Raw genomic sequence first — 20,471 nt, 5'->3', positions numbered from 1 at the left:
GTTGTTTAGGCTTCAAACTGTGTTCTTAAAGGGGTCATAAAATGCATATGTTTCTTGAGCAAAGTTTTTTTTGAAAAAACTAATTGGAAACGGTGTCAAAATTTCAATGGACGTTAAAGTAAATGGCCACTGCTGTGATTGATGAACTTGGTTTACTCATACTGTGTCCATGCTCTTCCCCACAGCATGTGTGATTTGTGGTTTTCTGCTCGAGTTGTAATAGTGCTGTATGTGTTTGAGCCCGAGTTTGATTAAAATGAACAAATGCAACCACATAATTTTCCTCTGAGGTCAAAATTCTTGGCAATGCTGTAGTTTTCAGTACAAGATTTTTTAGAAAAAACTGCAACATTTTGACAATTAAGAATCTGTTGTAAAATGATACAAACAAATAGAAACATTCTTTCAATCGGTCAGGCACATAATTAAAATAAACTTCAACCATGCAATTTGTTTACATTCAGGAACAGAATAACATCGGACGATCTTACTCTACAGTTTATTTCACATTTGTGATTGGACAGGCTAAGTTTTTTTTAAGAGCACACCTTGATAATACATGCACGTTAAGGGTCATGTAGAGAGAAATTGTGATGCCACGAATGGGGTGATTTCAAATCCTAGCGTTTCAGAAGGGAATGATTATACAGTACTGTGCAAGTTTTAGGCACGTTAGTATTTTCACAAAAAAATGGGTTTAAGCCAGTTATTTATATATTTTGATGCACACAGAGATCTGATCTCACAATCCTCGAGTCTCAATGCCCTGTGATCACATCAAGAAACAGAAAAAACTGAGACAGACTAAATCCAGAAGAACTGCGGCAACGTCTCAAACGCTTGAAGAAATAGTGATTTGATTTGGGTAATAGAAGTTCATTGATAAATAAAATCTCTTTGACATTATTTTTGAAAGCATCCTCACATTACAGCATTTTTATGCCTAACACTTCACAGTACTGTAGCTTTGCAGGTAGGTTTCTAGTGTTTTGGTGATGTTGTCACAGTTCTTCTGGTTTTAAGTCTGTCTCAGTTTTTTCTGGTGCCAAATATTGATAAACTAAGGTGCTCTAAATAGATTCCCCTGCTCCCAGTGTCGCTTCTTAATGGCTCATCACATGAATCTGGGAAACATGAACATTAGCTAAATAGCCCAAGAAAAATAGTTTTTTAACGGGATGGCGGACAGCAGTGTGAGTAAAATAATAGATGCCCCAGCCACGTTTAAGTCCAAAATCTGGACTCACTTTGGCTTTTATACCATTGATGGGACAAACAAAATCAACACTATATGCAAGAACTACCTGGTAAAAGTAAAGTGCTCGGATAATACCACAAAGATGCAAAGCCACTTGCCACGGGATCATCCTGATTTAATTGAAAATGTTTAATTTACTTAAAGTTAAAAGCAAAAAGGGAAGAGATATTGATGCGTAGTATATCAATGCAATAGTTTGAGCCTTTTCTTTTAACAGTTTTAAATTTCAGTTACTGTGTGCATGAAGAACTATTCACAGTGCTCTCTACTCCAGTGTTGTGATCTGAAAGACACCTGGGAGAAAGTTACATGAACAGCAATAAACTCCAGCAAGATAAAGGCCTCGTTTACACTGTCAGTGAAATGTGACCCAATTCCGATTTTTTGTGTGTTCTATGACAGTGTAAACAGGAAAAAAACGCATGCATTCGGATATGTGCCAATGCGACTGTCATGTAAACAGGCAGATCGGATTTTCTGAGGCATTAGGCAACGTCTCCGCGGTTTAATGACGAGAGAAACCCCGACGTGCATCTGCAAAGGGACGGATGACCCGACGAAACGTTGTGTCGTTGTAGGAGAGGAATGTGAACAAACGTTGACACGTACACAACAAAATTTTGGACCCACTGCTCCTCGTTAAAGTCAATATTTAAAGCCAATATGCTCCCACCAGTCCTGAGATCTCTCTCATACACAATAACTGAAGCATATGCGCAATGATGGCACTTTTCGTCCTCCTTCGCCTCAAAATCATGGTGATGTTTGGCGAACTTCGCATATATCGCAGAGCTAGCATCAAGCATATTTCGCGCCCGCCCATCTGTGCAAGATAATTTAACCCTTTAAGCATGCGCGATGTTTCAGATAGTATGGCAAGTGTAAACACATGAATCGGATATGGGTCACAGTTGAAAGAACGTGTAAACAGACGGTCAAAAAAATCAGATAAAGGTAACAAATCAGAATTGGGCATCAAGACCTGCAGTGTAAACGAGGCCAAAGTCATATTATTTGAAACCATAGACCTTTATCTACAGATCAAGTATAATAATAGGAACATTGAATCATCTTTGAGAGAGTTTCATCATGTTGACTGTCATAACCGAACGTGACATGCTGTTTGAATGCTGAATGGAGAATGACTGACAGCACAGTGCAGGGAAGAGTTTACGTGAACATGAATTTAACAACTTCGATATTCATTTCTGTCACATTAACATATGGAATGGCTTTAGAACACATATAATATAGTGCACAAAAAATGTATGGTGCTTTATGTTTTTGTGCCTTTTGTGAGGTTTAACAATAACACCGAATAGTATACGCACAATATCGGATTTGGTCTGGTCTCGTCTGACCGATACCCGATCCGGCAAAGAATGGCGGTATCTGAGCCGATACGGAGTATCGGATTGGCGCATCCCTAGTTTTGTTTCTTTTCATATGTTTCGTTGGGTAGACGTACAGAGAGATAGAGAGGATACACTATGTAGGTAGCAGATGATGGATACATTTGTGGTGTGAAGGTTAAATATATAATTTGTAATTTGCAATTTGTTGCAGAGTCATTACTGAGATACTCTTTTCCTTTTTTTCCACAAACGATCACAGATTGGTTTTGTATTTATAGAATGACAACATTCAGAGATTTTGCAATGTTTTTATGTCTCTAACTTCTGCTTATCCGCACCACCCACGTAAGCAGTGTCAGGGTCTCCTTGTCCATGCTGGTAGGAGGCAGCAGCAAGTCTTTGCCTTATGCAGCATTAGGGATGCGCCAATCCGATACTCAGTATCTCTATCGGCTCCGATACTGCCATTCTTTGACGGATCGGGTATCGGTCAGACGAGGCAGATCCAAATCCGTTATTGTTCGTATACTATTTTGTGTTATTGTTAAGCCCCACAAAAGGCACACAAACATTATAAAGCACCATAAAGTTTTCGTGCACTATATTATAAGTGTTCAGAAGCCATTCTATAGTATAATGTGAGGTAGAAATGAATATTTAATTTGTTAAATTCAAGTTCACGTAAACTCTTCCCTCCACTGCGGCTGTCAGTCATTCTCCATTCAGCATTCAAACAGCGTGTCGCGTTCAGTTACGACAGTCAACACGATGAAACTCTCTCCAAGATGATTCAGTGTTACTATCATCATACTTGATCTGTAGATAACGGTCTAACGGTTTCGCATAAAATGACTTTATCTTGCTGGACTGTATTGCTGTACCTTAATCATGTTACTTTCTACCGAGTGTCTGTTAGATCACAACACTGGAGTAGAGAGCACTATAATTGTTCTTCACGCATGCAGTTACTGAAATTTAAAACTGTTAAAAGAAAATGCTGAATAATCTATTGCATAGATAGATGCTGTATAATACACTACGCATCAATATGTCTTTCCTTTGTGCTTTGAACTTTTCAATGCGGACTCGACGCGCTGTGTAGGGTTGGGCGATGTCTACAAATTTGGCATCAGACGATGTCTACAGTGAAACATCGCGATGGACGATGGGGGTCGGGGGTAACGTAACATTCTAATTTTCCACTAGATATTTCCCTCTATATCTCATCAGCAATTTCGATTTTGGCACATTGCAGCAGCTGACCACTAAGGAGCAAATATACAGTGACGTGACATAACTGTCAGATTCAAACTGTGCTTTCAGCGCTTGCCGGCTCAACATCGTGATGTCTATCAGCCATCGCGATGGACGGTGGCATCGTCTATCGGCCCAACTCTAGCGCTGTGACTCCATGTTGCTTCAAGCGCATCATTCTGTGCTCTGGATGTGCATGCGCGCTTTCTGCCGCACTGTATTGGAGCCTTTCAAATCATAATACTTTTGTGCAATGAAAGATTATTAATGGCCTATCTTGTTCTGTCCTATCTATCATATGTTGCTGCCTCATTAAACAGCTGCGCTATATGTTTAAAAAATGTCTTAATCTTATAGTATTTATAGCAAAAAAAAAAAATTACCTTTTTGATTTTTTTTATCTTGTTTTTCATGAATGTATTTTCATGTACAACAATACAACGAGCAATGTGTAACGTTTTACTAGATTTAGTACTACAATTATTGTCTCTTTGTTCCCCACTAAATGTTTTTTTTTTTCACTAAATTTTCAAATTTTATCAAATTGTGCACTCGTGATTTTTCTAGAGTCAGTTTTACTGCTGAATTATCCACTGATAGATTATAGATATAGATCATAGATTATGATCATATTTTTTTGATTTGTTGTTTTTCTTTATATTGAAGTTGTCTGTATTAAGTAGATTGTTGAACACACAAAAGAGTGATTATCAGTTCAACACACAGAGTTATAGAAATTCAACTTAATAAAAAAAAAAACTGCACTGGTATTGGTATCGGTCGATACTCAGAATTTTTGGTGTCGGTTCTGAAAAAATAGTATCGTGCATCCCTATTGCAGCCTGACGTGATAATGCTCTTTAAACACTCCTGTGCTACATGCTGCTTTTTTTCTTATTTGCCAGTAATCGTGGAAGTACTTCTCTTTGAGTTTAGTTTTCAGTTCTTGGCTACATCAAAGCAGCTGGAAAGTAGCAGGTGCTAAGCAGTAGGTTTAAGGCACAGAGTTTCCACTGTCATGGGAAACCTGAGAATATCAGGGAATTTTAAAATAGTTTTCCAGGCCTGGAAAGGATGTTAACTTCCTTGACTTGAGTCATGGAAATTTCTGTAATGAATAATAAATTTTTGTTGTGCTCTGTTCTAAAGTATTTCTTCAATTAGATATTGCTCTTGGGTAGAGTAAAATTGCTTGCAAGCGTAGCAATCTTCGATTTTGTATGAATCATCTTTTTTTTCCCTAATGAGTCAGCCAAGCCAGAACACACATTATTCTAAATGATTCATTAATGAATCATACTGAATTTGATTTAATTTAAGTCCTTATCAAATGAGGCAAATGATTGGAAAGTAATTCATTTGTCAGGAATTGTAATCGCTTAACATTTAATGGACATAGCATTGTGAACAGGGAAAAGTGCCTTAAGAAGAGATTTTACTAGTACTTAAGGATTTACCCCACAACTAATTTCATTAACGTTTAAATGGAAATTTTGTAACCGACTAGTCTAACAAACCCCCATAAGAACGTCAAAAAACGAAGCGATCTATTTGAAATGGCCTACTTAATCTATGAATCAAACTGAATTTGTTGCTTAGCGATTCGTGGATCGATTCTGTGATTTTCGGCATGCATCGCAATTCTCTCTCCAATCAATTCTGAGCTTAGTTTTTGGCGAATAATTGACCGATTACCGAAATAATCGTTAGTGACATCCCTAAATGTAACATTAACTTGACAGTATTTTGAAATTAGTCTTTGTAAAAAGAAATAAAACAAACAATTAGGGCAAATTCGGGTCTGGCAATTGCTCAAATGGTGGGTTCATTATTATTCTTAATGAAAAACACAACAACAACAACAACAACAACAAAAAAACAGTACAATGACAAACTTGCTTAAAAAGGTGCTTTTATATTTTGCATTGAAACCAAATCTTCCCCCGTCGTCTTGTCAGTCAAGAGTGAGGGGAAATCTGACTGCTGTTACGACTCTTGTTCGGCTCATGCTGCATTGAATTTAATTGCAGAGTCTGTTCTCTAACTGAACTAAATTTTTATTACTATAAAAAAGCAAAACCGCGGTGCCGCGGTGGGCAAGTGATTATACCGCTGTTGCGGCTGAACACAGACTACCGCAGCAAGCCTAACAGGCAGATTTGCCTGTAATGATTTTTATATCTTTGTCCAAAGCTTGCTGTGTTTTTTATGATGAGAAGCTGTGCGCTGTCTCTTAATTGTTTTTTAAGCAGCTCAGAGCGCTTGTTCTGAGGGCACCTGTTAAGAAATGTTCAGTAGCGTATCGCCATGTTTCCAGCATTGGGAATCGTGGGCTATTTTTAGATCCTGACATATGCAGCAGTTATTAAACAATGAAAATTCAGTTTTTGAATCAACTGTCTATAAGATGTTTTCAGGTGACATCTTGACTGTTGATGTTTTGAGTATCCTTAGGCAAAACCTGAAATAGCTACTGAGAAACTTTCAATAAGCTGTTTCAGGGTTAATTTTGTTGATCTGCTTGGTGTCAGATTGAGATTTTATGAAGGCCACACAACCACGGTCTAATTTAGAAAGTTTAGAGGGTTTGTTTTTTTCCACTGTGCAGCCGCTAAGCGTTAAGGGTGGGAGAAAAAATGATTCTCAAATGCATCACGATTCTCTCTTCAACTATTTTGAATTGTTTCAGAGAGCTTAGTTTTTTTTGTGTGTGTGTGTGTGATGGTACTTGTGTACTAGAGATGCGCGATCAGCTCTAACGTCACCTGAATCCACTGTTAAAAATAAATCAACCATCCAGAACCTATGATTTTCTCTGATTTAGATATCCACACCCGACCCGCTCCCGATTGTCACATTACAATGATTCTAATTCACAGTATTAAGCGTGATGATATGGTAACATATATTAAAGTGTAAATTGCAGGTTAACCGCCACAACCAATTAATGTGTAAATTAAAGTGCTCAATATGTATATATTTAAACATTTCTGTCTTAAAATGCGTTAAAATAACATTTATTGGGGTTTCTTTAAAGGTAGCATGTTTAACAGTAACTGGGTGATGACGTCATAAGAGGGAGTAGCAACCCATACTCCGCTAGATTCCTACGGTTTGTGGCTTGACTATGGAGAACGACTGGGAGACTGAGGAGGTGGGAAACTAGTGTTGTCAAAGTACCGGTACTTCGGTACCAAGTCGGTACTGAAAATGTGACGGTACCAGCATTTCTGTAGTAGCCTACCGGGTATATTCGGTACCCACTAATAGGAGCTGCTGTCAGTCGCTTCCGTGTTTATCTAAGCGCGGGGCTCCAGACTAACTTTTTTACTAGGAGCACTGTAGCCGATATATACCACGATATAGTGTCTGTGTATATTAAACTGCAAAAAGACTATTTAAATATTAACCTTGCATGTTCTGCTTGTCTCTGTGTGAATGAATGGCGCAGACGCGTGGTGTCATTTACCCCACACACACACACACACACACACACACACACACACACACACACACACACACACACACACACTGAAGCACGAGTGACGCTCGCGCTGTTTTCAGTCTCTCCTGCCAGTCACGATATGATGACATGATAAAATTAATCTCCAGAGCCACCCTTGAGTCATTTTACCGTTTCATTTGAAAAAAACTATCGTCATACACACACAGAAACTCAAAGGTCTTCACGGCAACCCGTCAAAATAAAAGTTCGGTTTAACTTTGCATTTTGACGCATGCTGCCTGAACCCGTTTGTTTTGCGAATAACTTGCTCTCATTTCAGGCAGGATCACGGTCATCTTGAAGCCAGCACACACGATTATGTTTACAATTGAGTTATTTCAATATAACTGTTAGCCTACTTGCCGTTAGACTAATGGTAACTCTAGGCTTGGAGTCCCTCTTATGACGTCACGCCCAGCCTAGTGGAAGGGAGAGGGAGTGCTTTAAACCACTGTAAAAAGTACCAACTTTTCATATTATATTCAGCATTTTGGTATAAAAAACATACAAAACAGTGGTAGGCGGTTCTTATCTTTATGTATAATAAGCACATTGCATTATCTTCGTGAAAAATTTTACCTGCAATTTACACTTTAAGCAAAGGCTAGGTATAGACTTCATTAGTTTGTCATAGCGCTTCACAGCTGTTACATATCACATACCCAGCTCTTGATTTGTCTTAGTTAAGTACTTCTCTGAAATGTTCCCACACTCTACTTTTCTTTCCTTCTATTTGTTTTGTTTAATTCTCCTTCTTGAAATTTCTCTCGGATCTGTTTTGCCTCCATTGCTGCTTAAACAAGTGGACCCTGCAATTGCGTAGCTTAATGAGTCCAAATTAGTCCCTGATGAAAAATTAAGCTTTAAACACTTTAATATTTCCATTAATAATTTATCAAATCCACCCGCAATTAATTGGGATGTTATTTATTCCTTGGCCTGCCCAACCAGTGGATTATCCACAGTGTCCACGGATATAACAACGATCTGTGCATCACTATTGTGTATAGGGTTGGGAATCGTAAGACATTTTCCGGTTCCGGTTCCGATTCCGGTTCCGCCAAACGATTCCGGTTCCGGTTCCGGTTCCCATTCAATAAAAAATATTAAAACAACTAATAAAAAAATTGTAGTAAGTGAAAAATCCACAATCCTTTTTGTGTTTATTTCTTATACTTGTCAAATGAGTTTGACAGACTGGTAATGTCAACAAATTCAACATATTATTAAGCAATTTTTGCAAAAAAATATTATTTTTTCTGAAGGAAAATAAAAATGTCTGCATTCTCTAGAATAATTTGGGACCTCTCCTAGCTTATTGTATTTCCAGCAGTGGAGAATACCTCTCAGAAGGGGTAGAATATGCTTGTATGTAAGATGTGTGTAGAACAGATTATTTTTTAAAATCGTTTTGAATGATTGATTCATAAAGACTTTACTTGTTTCATTAGGCTACTGGATAAATCAGCGCTCTAGCAGTTAATAAACAGAACTGCATGCGTCTTGCGGAAGAACATTGTAGCCGGAGCTACTTCTCTCTATTTATGTCTATGGCGAGTCACGCAGGCACTGGGCTACTCCGCAGCGGCTGAGATCCGCCAGTCTAAAGTATAGTCCAAGTATAAACGCTTATTGCAGGCTTAACGTAGTAATTCAGGATAAGACAAAAACACGGTTTGAAAAAAAAGGCATTCATGATGCACTCGCTCATTCTATACATTTTGTAAATTCTGAACACAAAGAAGTTACGGACTGCGTCTTTATGAATGTTTTGAAGCATCAGATGTAATCGATACACTCGTTATCTGAAGGCAGCGACTTTCAAAAGGTGATTTACAATATTTTGGTTGCTACCGTAGACATCAGTGTTTATACTCGAATTATAAACTTTTATCTCAGTACTTCTGTGATCATTTGAATATTTGTAACAGAAATATCGATACTGTGTGATTGTAAAGCCGTTTCATATTGGCAACTGCTCTCTCTGGGTCAACAACAGCGCAAACAGATTTGAATGTTCAGGGGTGAGGTTTTTGTTATTTAGGAATAAGATCGCGTGGGTGTTTGAATCGAGATCTTTTAAAGATTAATCGTGCAGCTCTGACTGTCTTTAATTCTCTCTCTCTCTCTCTCTATGCGTTGATATCTGACGCAAAACGTATTTGAGTAGCGCGAGGGCTTTTCAGTGCATTCATTACTATTTTAATATGAGGTGAGACGTCGCTATTAAAGGATAAGCTTCCAGCGCACTTCCCCCATCAGAACCGTTTTCGGAACCGAAACCTAGGAATTTCACACGGTTCCGGTATTTTTTCAAAAACAGTACCGGTTCTGGATAAGAACCGGTTCTCGGTTCCCAACCCTAATTGTGTACGCTAAAAATAGATGTATTCTGTCTTTAGCGTACCATTGGAAAAAGTACATAAACTTGCATAAGGTTTCATGGTTGATGTGAAATACAAGGGCGATCGTGAGATTCATAGCACAATCTCGCACAGTCTTCACTGCTTTGTGAGAAATGAGCAGTTTGCTTGAAAATGTGCGGTTTCACTCTCCGTAATTTCAGTGTTTTACTTTCCAAATACTCAATTATGCCGTTTGAAATGCAGAATAAATTTTACACATGCAACCCACTTACTGACAGATGTCTGCTTTCAAATGCTAATTTTTTTATGATGTGAATTAATGTAAACACAGCCAGTTGTCTTTGGACAAAACTTCTGATATGTCAAAATAGGACTTTGGCTTTAGTATGAATGCGGCCCATTAGACCTGCCGTGTCTATGATGTTATTAGTAATAATCAAACTGCAGTAATGCTGAGAAAAGAGAAAAATCCCTCACAGCCCTTTTCTGGAAAACTTTGACACTGAGAGCTTTGTTTATTGCTTGTAATCCATTTCTTTGTTCCCCTTTATTTATTTTTAATTGTATGTTTTTAAATGTGATTTAAATTACAATTTTACATGCAATTGTTTTGATTTATTAGTTTGTAATATTTTAAAAAGTACTTATACAAGTCGTTTAAAAAAAATGCTGAAATTTGATATTTAAAGTTGGTAAAATAAAAAATAAATAAAAAAAATTAGATCAAGAACTGTTTTCGAATTGGATTGTGATTCCCAGAATTGGATCTGATCATGTGCCTAAAGATTCCCATCCCTACTGAACATCATTAACTTCTATTATGTGATTTCTTTGAACCTTTTTCCCCTATAAACAGAGTCTTCGAATGCCACAGAGAAGCCTTCCTCACTCACACCCTCTTCTTCCTCTGCTGCTGTGTCTGGCTTAAGCATGGCCAACTCAGCCAGCGCCGCCTCTGGCTCCACAGTCCCGGTTTCTCCAGTGATGCAGTCGCCGGCCCCGCCCACTCTTCTCCAAGACCCCTCCCTCTTACGCCAGCTCCTCCCCGCTCTACAAACGGCCCTGCAGTTGAACAACGCCAGTGTAGACATGGCCAAGATTAATGAAGGTAAGTTTACTGCATTTGTCAACGGATAGGATATGGACCGCTGAAGCTGTTAGCAGACATTTTCATCCAAAACTTTAAAGGGACAGTCCCACTTAAGGAACCTGAGGTTAAAAATCTTGCTTATGGTACTGCGGTGATGGCGGTAACCTTTGAGCTTTAGCCACTATGACTTCAATGTGGTGTGTTTGCAAGTATAGGTTTTGCAGCTTTATTCTTGTTGGGTTTCTTGTACCACTCAAGCAGGTGTATAGAATTGCTTGTGTACTCGTGCATGCTGGGTTTGCGTCAGCTTTTCCTCTCTTAACTTCACATATCAGGGATGAATCATAGCTTTGCTGCTTCTTGAACATGGCCTGTGTGAATTGCCATTTGTGAGCACGTCATTGCTTCTTGCTTGCATTGGCCGCATTTGCAAACTATGATACTCAATTACCCGCTGATTCTCCGAGCCAGAGCTAGGGCAAATGAGAAGTTTGGTCCAAATAGTCTGGATTGGAGTTTGCTCTCTAATCGCTGCATATTGCACATGTCTAAACAGTGAAATTGGCATGACCCAGTGCCAGGACTGCTGTATCCTTTCCTCAAAATGCATGAATATTGGAATTTGTTGCAGTGCAGTCCCTGTGGTTCAAGCTGTGGTGAAGTGCTTTGCTTAGAGGTGTTCAGTTCTCGATCATCCCACTTGAAACTGAAACTTAAAAATAATTTCTGACCTAGGGTTGTCATGATACCAATACCAGTGAAATTTCACTATTTTCTAACAAAAAAATATATATATAAATATACATGTGTATATGCTATTGAAAGTTAAATAAACTGGGTCAGAAGTTTGGGGTCAGTAAGATTTTTTTTTCTTTTTTTTTTTTTAGTACAATTTAAGAAATTTTACTTGAGCACCAATCAGCATATTAGAATATTATTTCTGAAGGATCATGTGACTGGTGTAATTATGCTGAAAATTAAGCTTTGCCATCACAGGAATAAATAACATTTAAAAAATATATTAAAATAGAAGTTATCTTAAATTGTCGTAATATTTGACAATATTACTTTTTACTGTAGACACCTTTTAGCACTCTGAATGATTTCAGTACTGTTCTTTTGACTGCTTCCTGTCTTCACATTTTGTCCTTGCTTTCTTGCTTCATTCTCTGTGTTCTCTCTGTGTTCTCTGTAGTTCTCACGGCTGCAGTAACTCAGGCTTCGCTGCAGTCCATGCTCCATAAGATCCTGACTGCTGGTCCGTCTGCCTTCAACATCACAACTCTGCTCTCCCAGGCTACTCAGCTGTCCAGCCAAGGTACACACACACACACACACACACACACACACACACACACACATACACTAGGGGGCTGGACGATATGGCCTAAAAAAAAACTTGCATCACAGTAAGTGTATAGTTATTGTCAAAACATTTGGTAACTAAACAGAATTTTATTAAGTTTAGTGACAACACAATGTTTACATGGCACAATGACTTGGTATGCTACTGTTTTAATTATTGCTTGACACAAATTTCACAATTTCAATGATTTGATTCTGATCTTGATTCAATATTGATTCCTTTGGATAAATATTAGGCACAGTAGATACATGTTAATTTTTCTCAAAAAAAAATCTCACCTAATGCTGTAAACATACAGAGCCCTGTCAGCTGGTATTATTATTAAAGGTTAAAAATAACATCTCAAATTAAATATAATGCATTTTTTATAATAACAACATTATAATATTTTAATGATGTAGGTAAAAATATAATAAATATGTAATATAGTTATCATATTTATCAAAATGCTCCTCTCTATAGCAATTTAGCAAAAAGTCCAACTAATGTGCTATGGTCATTAAATGGCTTCCCTGAGGTAAATGTAACGTTACGTGACGCATTGTTCTCCAGCTGTTTTATGGACCTCTTTCCGTGGTTAAAAAACACTGACCTTCTCTGTCTAGTTTGTCGGTGTCAGTGTCCTCTTTTGCCTCGTGATTTTCTGCCTGAGAAAATGGGTGTGTGGCGTGAGAGCTTGTAAAAAGTGACAGTTGCGTGAGTCTCACGGTGAATTCGTGAGAGTTGGCAGCTCTGCGGATTCAGTTTGTAAATGTTATTGGCGGGTGTGCTTGTGCTTCCGCGGTCTTGTTCATTTGCCATGTTGTTTGTGTATCTCTATCTCGCGAGGGGAGGGCTGAGCCCGTTCTGAACTACGGGAGCCCAGAGGGGAGCGTCGGCGGATGTTAAAGAGAAAACCGATTTTCATTCTAACAAGTCGACGTAAACTACACATTCAAGTTAATCGATAAAATCGATTTATCGCCAAGCCCTAACACACACTGCTGCTACTACCTCTTACTCTCAAACTTGCTATGTTTTTCATTTGTGCTACAATGTAGTCCAAACTAAATTCCTTCATCACATGGTTTTAGGGTCAGCTCTGTTTTGTGACCTGATCTTGAAATTTATAACTTGAGCTCATGGTTTTGATTGGTGGTTGGCGTGAGATTGTGTTGCTTGTTGTCGACTCATGTCAGCTGTGGGGTTCTGAGTCAGCTTCCTTGAGTTAGCAGATGGGGTTGGTAGCTTAACAAGGATCACACACAGGCTTGGCTGCTGCTGTCTGAGCAGATAATGAGCCACGTGGGCTTCAAAAATGATTTTTGGTTTTAACACAAGTAGCTTTGTGTATGGATTTGTCATGCAGCATCTGATATTTGGCAATATAGATTGTGTGTGTTAGATGGGGGTGAGCAATATCACCACACTCTTATTTCACAATACGAGTTTTATTTCACAGTAATGATAGATATCATAACCAATTGTTTATGTGAATACTTGCCAGAATGGGCATTTTGACACATTTTTGTGTATTTGACCTTGTGCAGTAATCCTCAAAAGAGAACTCAATTTGACTGTGTGATTTGGGTGCAAGTGCACAGAAAGCTACTGTCAGTGTGCCAGTACCAAATTGCGTTCTCTTTTGCAGTTTATTCTTCTTTCTTTTATTAACTCTTTTGAATGTCAAGCACGCCTCTAATTTTTCTTATGTCTTTTCTTTGTCACTGTGTCAGTTACTTTTAGTAATGCGAGGATATACTTACATTTTTTATATCATCATCGCCACAGCAGTGTGTGAATCAAATATAAAATGGGATCAGACCTATTCTAGCATTAGTTTTCAGATATTCATAATGTAGTCAATGGATAAAACTCGTACTGTGGTGAAACTAGGGGTCAGTGTCCATAGTGTTTCTGTGCTTCATTGATATTTCTGTATTGGTATTTCTATAGTCCACTGTAAGGGGATGTACCGTCAAAGACCCAGAACCCGAAATGATTAAGACAAGAGTCAGAATTATAAATGAAAGAAAAGTTTTACTGAAGATAGTTTGCAGTTTCATCAGTAGAAGTCAGCTTCAAGACTCACAAAGAGTTCGTAGGCCGCCCTGCTTACAGTTACAAAGACCACAGCAGTTATACCCATCACCAAGGTCTAAGCTACGTCCTTGCTTCAGGTTGAATGATTTTGATTGGCTAAGAAATAGATAAACAGTAATTTTCCACACATAAACCGATAGACGGAAGCATATCTCCATCGATTATGCAGCTGACACTCGGACCCTGAAGTTAGGCACGTCGTGACCTTCCAGGTCGCAGATTTGGTTTGCTGGGTTGCAGCCTGTCCAGAACAAAAAGTCAGTCAATCTCCTATAATGCCAGTGGTTCCTTAACCTGTAACCAAGAAGACTAACACACACACACCAACACACAGCTTCTTCCAGGTTGGATTTGGCCAGGCTCTAACACCTTGAAGACCTTTCTCAAACACAAAACGAGTCCATGTTTCATTTCTGGAAGCGGGCTAAATAAGCAAGCACTGTTACTGCATTCAGATATCAAATACAGACATTAAAGAATACATGAAAAGAACATTTCAGTAATCACACTGGTAATTTATATCACAAGCCTAGAGAAGTCATTCAACTCATTTGATATTTAGAAGGAAAAATATTGATTAATACCTTGATTATAATCACTCATTAGATATACATTGAAGCAGCACTCTATCCAGAATCCACCCCTTCACCTCTAAACTGTAAAGTGTTAAAAAAAATCTATGTAAATCTTACTATGGGTATCTTCTGTGATTTTTGTAGTCAACTACTCTTAGTCAGGTACTTATTTAAAGCTTTATTTTTTAACATTAAAAACATGAGTGACTTTTCTTGTTCAAGTTACATCATCTCTATAATGGCTTCAAAACAAGTAAATTTCAACTTATATTTTTCTTTTGAAAAATTAAATGAACAATTTTTGTTGCTTAAACATCATGGCTTAAAAAAAAAATCACACAGAACTTAAATAGAAAGCAATTTTGAAAAGTACACTAATGTGCATGAATGCTCAAAATCACAATGCATTTATAAAGGCTGTCACGTTTTTGTTTAGTGTTTTATTCAAAGAAACTATAGGTCAAATTTTGCTTGTTAGCCTGTAAATAACCTCAGATAGTGTAGCACATTTCATTAAAAATAAAGTAAGATTCACCACTTTCGGTTCTTCTAGTGATATTGATGACTATTACTGAGAACCCCTTGTCCACAAAATGTTCATTTGTTATTGTGAAATTTATATGAGGAGTTCACTGGGAAAGTATATTTAGTTGTTGTTTACAACAGTTGATTGTACAAAGGGATTTCAGTTTGCTGAATTTGAGTAGAACGCTTGACTAGTCGACCTGAATTTCCTCTTTGAGTGACTCTTATGGGATTTTTTTTAAATGACATTATCTCACCTAAATTGTTTGCTCACTCTGTTCGTGATTTTACAGTGGGGTAATTTTGTTGCTCATGAGTTAACTCGGCACAAGGAAGCTTGATTTTAACCTTGAATTGAATTTACAAAAAAAGACAAACAAGAACAAATAAATTGCAACAGAAGCACCAATAAATAAAATAAAAATACTAATGAAATTTCAGTGTGCCAGTGTTATTTTAGTATTATTTATATACTTTTATAGTTTGTTTTTAATAAAAAGTTTAACATTCTGTAACTGTGCTTTTGACATTTTTATTATTTTATATATATATATATATATATATATATATATATATATATATATATATTATATTAGAACACTGCAGTGTGTAAAACTAGATTGGAATCGGAGCCAGAACTGCATTTGTTGCTAATGACATGCCTGTTGTGATTACTTATGGCACTATATCTCTTCACCTTATCTTTCTCCTCTCTCTTTTCGTCATATGGAGTAGCCCAGCAGTCCAGCCAGTCTCCGATGTCTCTGACATCAGACGCTTCCTCTCCTCGGTCGTACGTGTCTCCCAGAATCAGCACGCCACAGACCAACTCAGCCTCCCTCAAACCGCCCCTCAGCACCACGCCGGTCTCCTCACAGACCAAGGTATACAGCGGTCAAATAGGATGACAGATGTCAAATGAAACTATGGCTTTGTAATGCACTCTCTCTCTTTCTCAGATGAACATTATGACAAATAAGTCCAGTTCTCTCCCTCCACCGTCGTCCCAGCAGTCCCTCCCCACAGACAAACATCACGACAACGGCAATTCTCCACGGACGCTGCAGAGACAGAGGTGACATGAGACGTTTGGAAGTGATTAAACCGATCCATCAGAAATTTGTTGAAGTTTATTGAAGGCGTATGGGTATTAACTGCCCACTGCATGTCATATTTGTAGCTTAAAGTGGCTTTTGTGGTGTTCGACTGCCATCTTCTGGCTGTTTGTGGTATTGCTGCTTTTGGTGTTCTAGGATCACATTTAAAATTAATGTATTTGTAAAGAGTTGGTGCAGACAAAGTAGTTTTGCTTTTCATAAAAATGTAGAAAGACATTGACCCATCCACTGTTTGTGATTTGCAGCAGTCAGAGAAGTCCGTCTCCGGCTTCAAACCACATGGGCAGTAACAGCAGCAGTAATAATGGCGGCAGCGGTGGAGGTCAGGGACCAGGTGTAGTCAGCGGAGCGATGCCCCCGGGTTCAGTACCTGCTGGCGCAGCCTCAGGCAGAGCAACATGTACCTTCACACCCACGCTGGCCGCGCACTTCAATGAGAACCTCATCAAACACGTGCAGGGGTGGCCCGCGGAGCACGTGGAGAAACAGGTATGGGAACGTGAATCTGTCAACCTTATTTGTTAGAGAATGTTTAAATACTAATTAAAAACAATTGTTAACAGTCTGTGTTATTAATGGTCTACGTCGTTTCCAACTGTATTGATTCTTTGCCAAATACCCCTTGACCGACCGCCAATCATTTGAGATAAAAGCTATGATATAGTGATGTGCCATCATTATGAGATTTATTAAACAAATGAAAAACATTTGCAATAATAAACATTAGCAATGAACATTTGCAGTCGGGAGACATGGTTTTTACCACTTCATGAAATTTTGTTTTGTAAATCGTCAGACATGATTTTTACCACTTCATTAAGTTTTGCTTTGTAGAAAGCCTTTCTTTAAAGCGAATTTCGTTTTGTACAAATTGTATCTTAATTTTAATAAATGTTTCATCAACCAATTGCATGTATTTAAGAAATAAAAAGTATATAGGAGACAATATAATAACCGTGACATCGAGGCTCTGATGCGCCGCGTTCACTTGCATTGCATTGTGAAGCTGAACTAGAGCGCATCTCATCGTAAATGAATGAAACTCAGCGTAGGCCTATGCCTCATACATTAGCATTAAATATCTTTGCTGCATCCTTTCTAGAACAGACGAGGGCTTTCTTGCAGCTCACATCAGCAGAGCATTGCATTGTCCATAGACCGCAAAACAATCAGCGGATGGCGGGCGGGTGCGGCTTTGAAATCTGGTCAAAAAACGTTGGTGCGGATGATGAGTTTTGTGATGCGGTTGCGGATGAACTAATACCCCATTCACGTATCTCTATTGATAACAACATTGAACACTACACAAATATAAATTTTATTCAAACTAAGTTGTCCTATAACAGACGAACGTCGTAAAATATCCTAACGACCCCTGATTTTTCAATTGTAGTAGACAACACTCACTAAAAAATTGAAAATAAAGGAAAGAAAATGAAGAAACCGTAGTTTAGTTGGCACTATATATTCTGTCTCATTGAAAAATGACACACAACATGATCCAAAAATGTTGATATTTTTGTTGCAATCCTAACTATTCGCATGCGGCTCTCCTGCCCAGGCCTCGCGGTTACGTGAAGAGGCTCACACCTTGGGCAGCATCTACATGTCAGAGAACTGCACAGAGCTGAAGAACCTGCGCTCACTGGTGCGAGTGTGCGAGATCCAGGCCACATTGCGCGAGCAGAGGTGCGTTTCTCTTTCTCGTATGGCATTGCACGTTCACGCGACGCCCATTATTGCTCACATGCACTAACTTGGTTCTCTTTCTCTACAGGATACTGTTTTTGAGACAACAAATTAAAGAACTTGAAAAGTTGAAGAATCAAAATTCCTTCATGGTTTGAGGAACTCTGGGCTTGCGATGTGGTCTTGTAACAGGAGGAGAGAAGGGGGTAGGTGAATGGGCGGGCAAAACCCATTTCATGCGCGCGGAACCCTGGAGAACCAAAGTTCTGTTGCGTTCTGCTCTGGGCCCAGTCTTACATTAAACAAACTGCAGCAAGGTCTTGCGTGGACTGAGGGGGGGAGGGGAGAGGGGTGCGGAGAGGTTTTCAGAGGAGCTGCCCTCGCCCCGTCCCTGTACATGTAGATTATTTGTAGATGTTATTTCCATGTTGTAAATATATTTTGTAGATGAAGCCATGCCTATCAAAGCTTTTGACATCCAAACGTTAACCTAATCAGCACCGAGGCAGACTGGGATCTCAAGTGCCCTCATTGTCACCATATGTAGAACTCTTGACTGCAGATTTTTAAATGACATGATTAAAAAACAAAACAAATGCTCTTCAGTTATACGATCGGGGAACCATTTGCCTTGAGCATGTACCAGACCTGCATGGAAAAGGTGGACTAGTCGACCGGGACATTTAACGAGGACGATGACGCGCACTCTTTGTCTTCTCACGACTCTGCACACGTATCCACCGGTTCATTTCTCTTTCGCTACATAGAAAAAATGGTAGTAATGCTACATGGTTATTTGGTTAGTTTCTTTCTTTCTCTGGTTGCACTATAATGGTTTCATTCCCTCACCCCATGCCTTTTGAGGGGGTTTACATCGTTTGTCCACAATGGTTCAGTGGTCTCCTACCTACCCCTAATGGCCCAGCGATACGCCCATGGTCAACACCAGTGCCTGCTTAAGTGATGGAGTGAATGTGAGCAAGAACGAAAGGAGAAAAAGAATCATTCCTGCTGCTCAACCCATGTCGTTCCCCTCCCTCACCTCCCTTGGCAGGAGATGAAGACTGGTTGTCACCCAGAATCCCCTTTTCTTTTCTCTTAATCTTTCCAGGTTTTTCTTTTGATTTCTTTTCTGTACACCCTTGTTTTGTTTAAAAAAAAACTGTACTTTAAAAAAAGAAAAAGGAAAAAAATGAATGTGAGATGCAGTGGCGACTTGCGTTAAAAACTAGAGTTCATTCCTATGTACAGTTGCTAAGTAATAATGAAGTTAAAGTTTTATTAAAGTTGCAGTGATTACTAGTCTATCAGATATGTTGTATTCATAAATTATTACCACACATTTTCCTTTGCACCCTGATTGGATGGAATGGGGATGGGATGGGATGGGGGGAGGGAGGGGGGTGCTACTGGAAAACAGGAAACTGAGGGTCAGCCAAGGACTGGACATCACCAACCCTGTTATACCAGGGTCAGGGCAGGGTCACCTGGGGTCGGAAGGTCAAATGTGAAATGTATGTATTGTAATAAACATGCTAAACTAACATTTTTGTTGTGCTTTTTTGTGGGGTGTATTTGGTCATTATGCTATAATTTCTTCCATGTCAAGTTTAAATACAATTAAATCCGACTTGAATAAGTTTAAAAGATTATATACAGTTATATACAGTTTGGAGGACATTAAGGCACTTATTCAGTTATTGGTATCAGTTGATATTTGTTCGTTTACTTTATATTTAATTGTTTGTTCTTTTACCATATGTGTACATTTAATTTAACTTTACCATCTACTAGTTAATTTTTAAAAACACTAATTTAACACTCAAATCTCAATGAATATTTGTTCATACAAGTGTTATTGTTAATTAGAACCATTAACATTTATTTTCAGTACTTACATACTATATATATATTAGATGGAAAAACTTCATGAAGGTGAGAAATGTTACCTTGGAAACTAATTGAAATAAGTTTGTTTTTAATTTTTAAAAGCTGATTTTTATTTTATTTTTTTAAATGCACATAAAATTACTATAAATGAAGACTGAAATAAATAAGCCAATTTAAAACATTAATGAATACTACATAAACACCACTTTTCACACTGTCCATAATGTGATGCCTAAATTCACTTATAGCGTTTAACATGCATGAATTTAATGTTTTAATTGATCTAAACCATTAATACAGGCCATTTATTGTTCATGGTCCATATATAATCTTCTGAATATAGTTGCATCCCTACTTTTAAAACTGTTTCTAAGAAGGTGATGTCCACCAGGAGCCAT

General features: G+C 38.3%; 1 protein-coding gene across 1 annotated transcript in view; it reads left to right on the top strand.

The window, feature by feature from the left end:
- Window positions 1-19,727, top strand: part of waca (WW domain containing adaptor with coiled-coil a) — a 33,167-nt gene extending 13,440 nt beyond the window's left edge. Inside the window, exons 7-13 of the mRNA XM_084134510.1 lie at window positions 10,595-10,846; window positions 12,024-12,146; window positions 16,112-16,260; window positions 16,336-16,451; window positions 16,740-16,983; window positions 18,056-18,183; window positions 18,272-19,727. Of these exons, the coding sequence (XP_083990636.1) occupies window positions 10,595-10,846; window positions 12,024-12,146; window positions 16,112-16,260; window positions 16,336-16,451; window positions 16,740-16,983; window positions 18,056-18,183; window positions 18,272-18,341 (1,082 nt within the window). The 3' untranslated portion in view covers window positions 18,342-19,727. The remainder of the gene's footprint in view (window positions 1-10,594; window positions 10,847-12,023; window positions 12,147-16,111; window positions 16,261-16,335; window positions 16,452-16,739; window positions 16,984-18,055; window positions 18,184-18,271) is intronic.
- The last annotated feature ends 744 nt before the right edge of the window (window positions 19,728-20,471 follow it).

This window comes from Abramis brama (genome assembly GCF_963993115.1).
Source record: "Abramis brama genome assembly, chromosome: 14".
Taxonomy (NCBI): Eukaryota; Metazoa; Chordata; class Actinopteri; order Cypriniformes; family Leuciscidae; genus Abramis; species Abramis brama.
The sequence above is the reverse complement of the archived record's forward strand: the minus strand, read 5'-3'. Positions and strand labels throughout refer to the sequence as shown.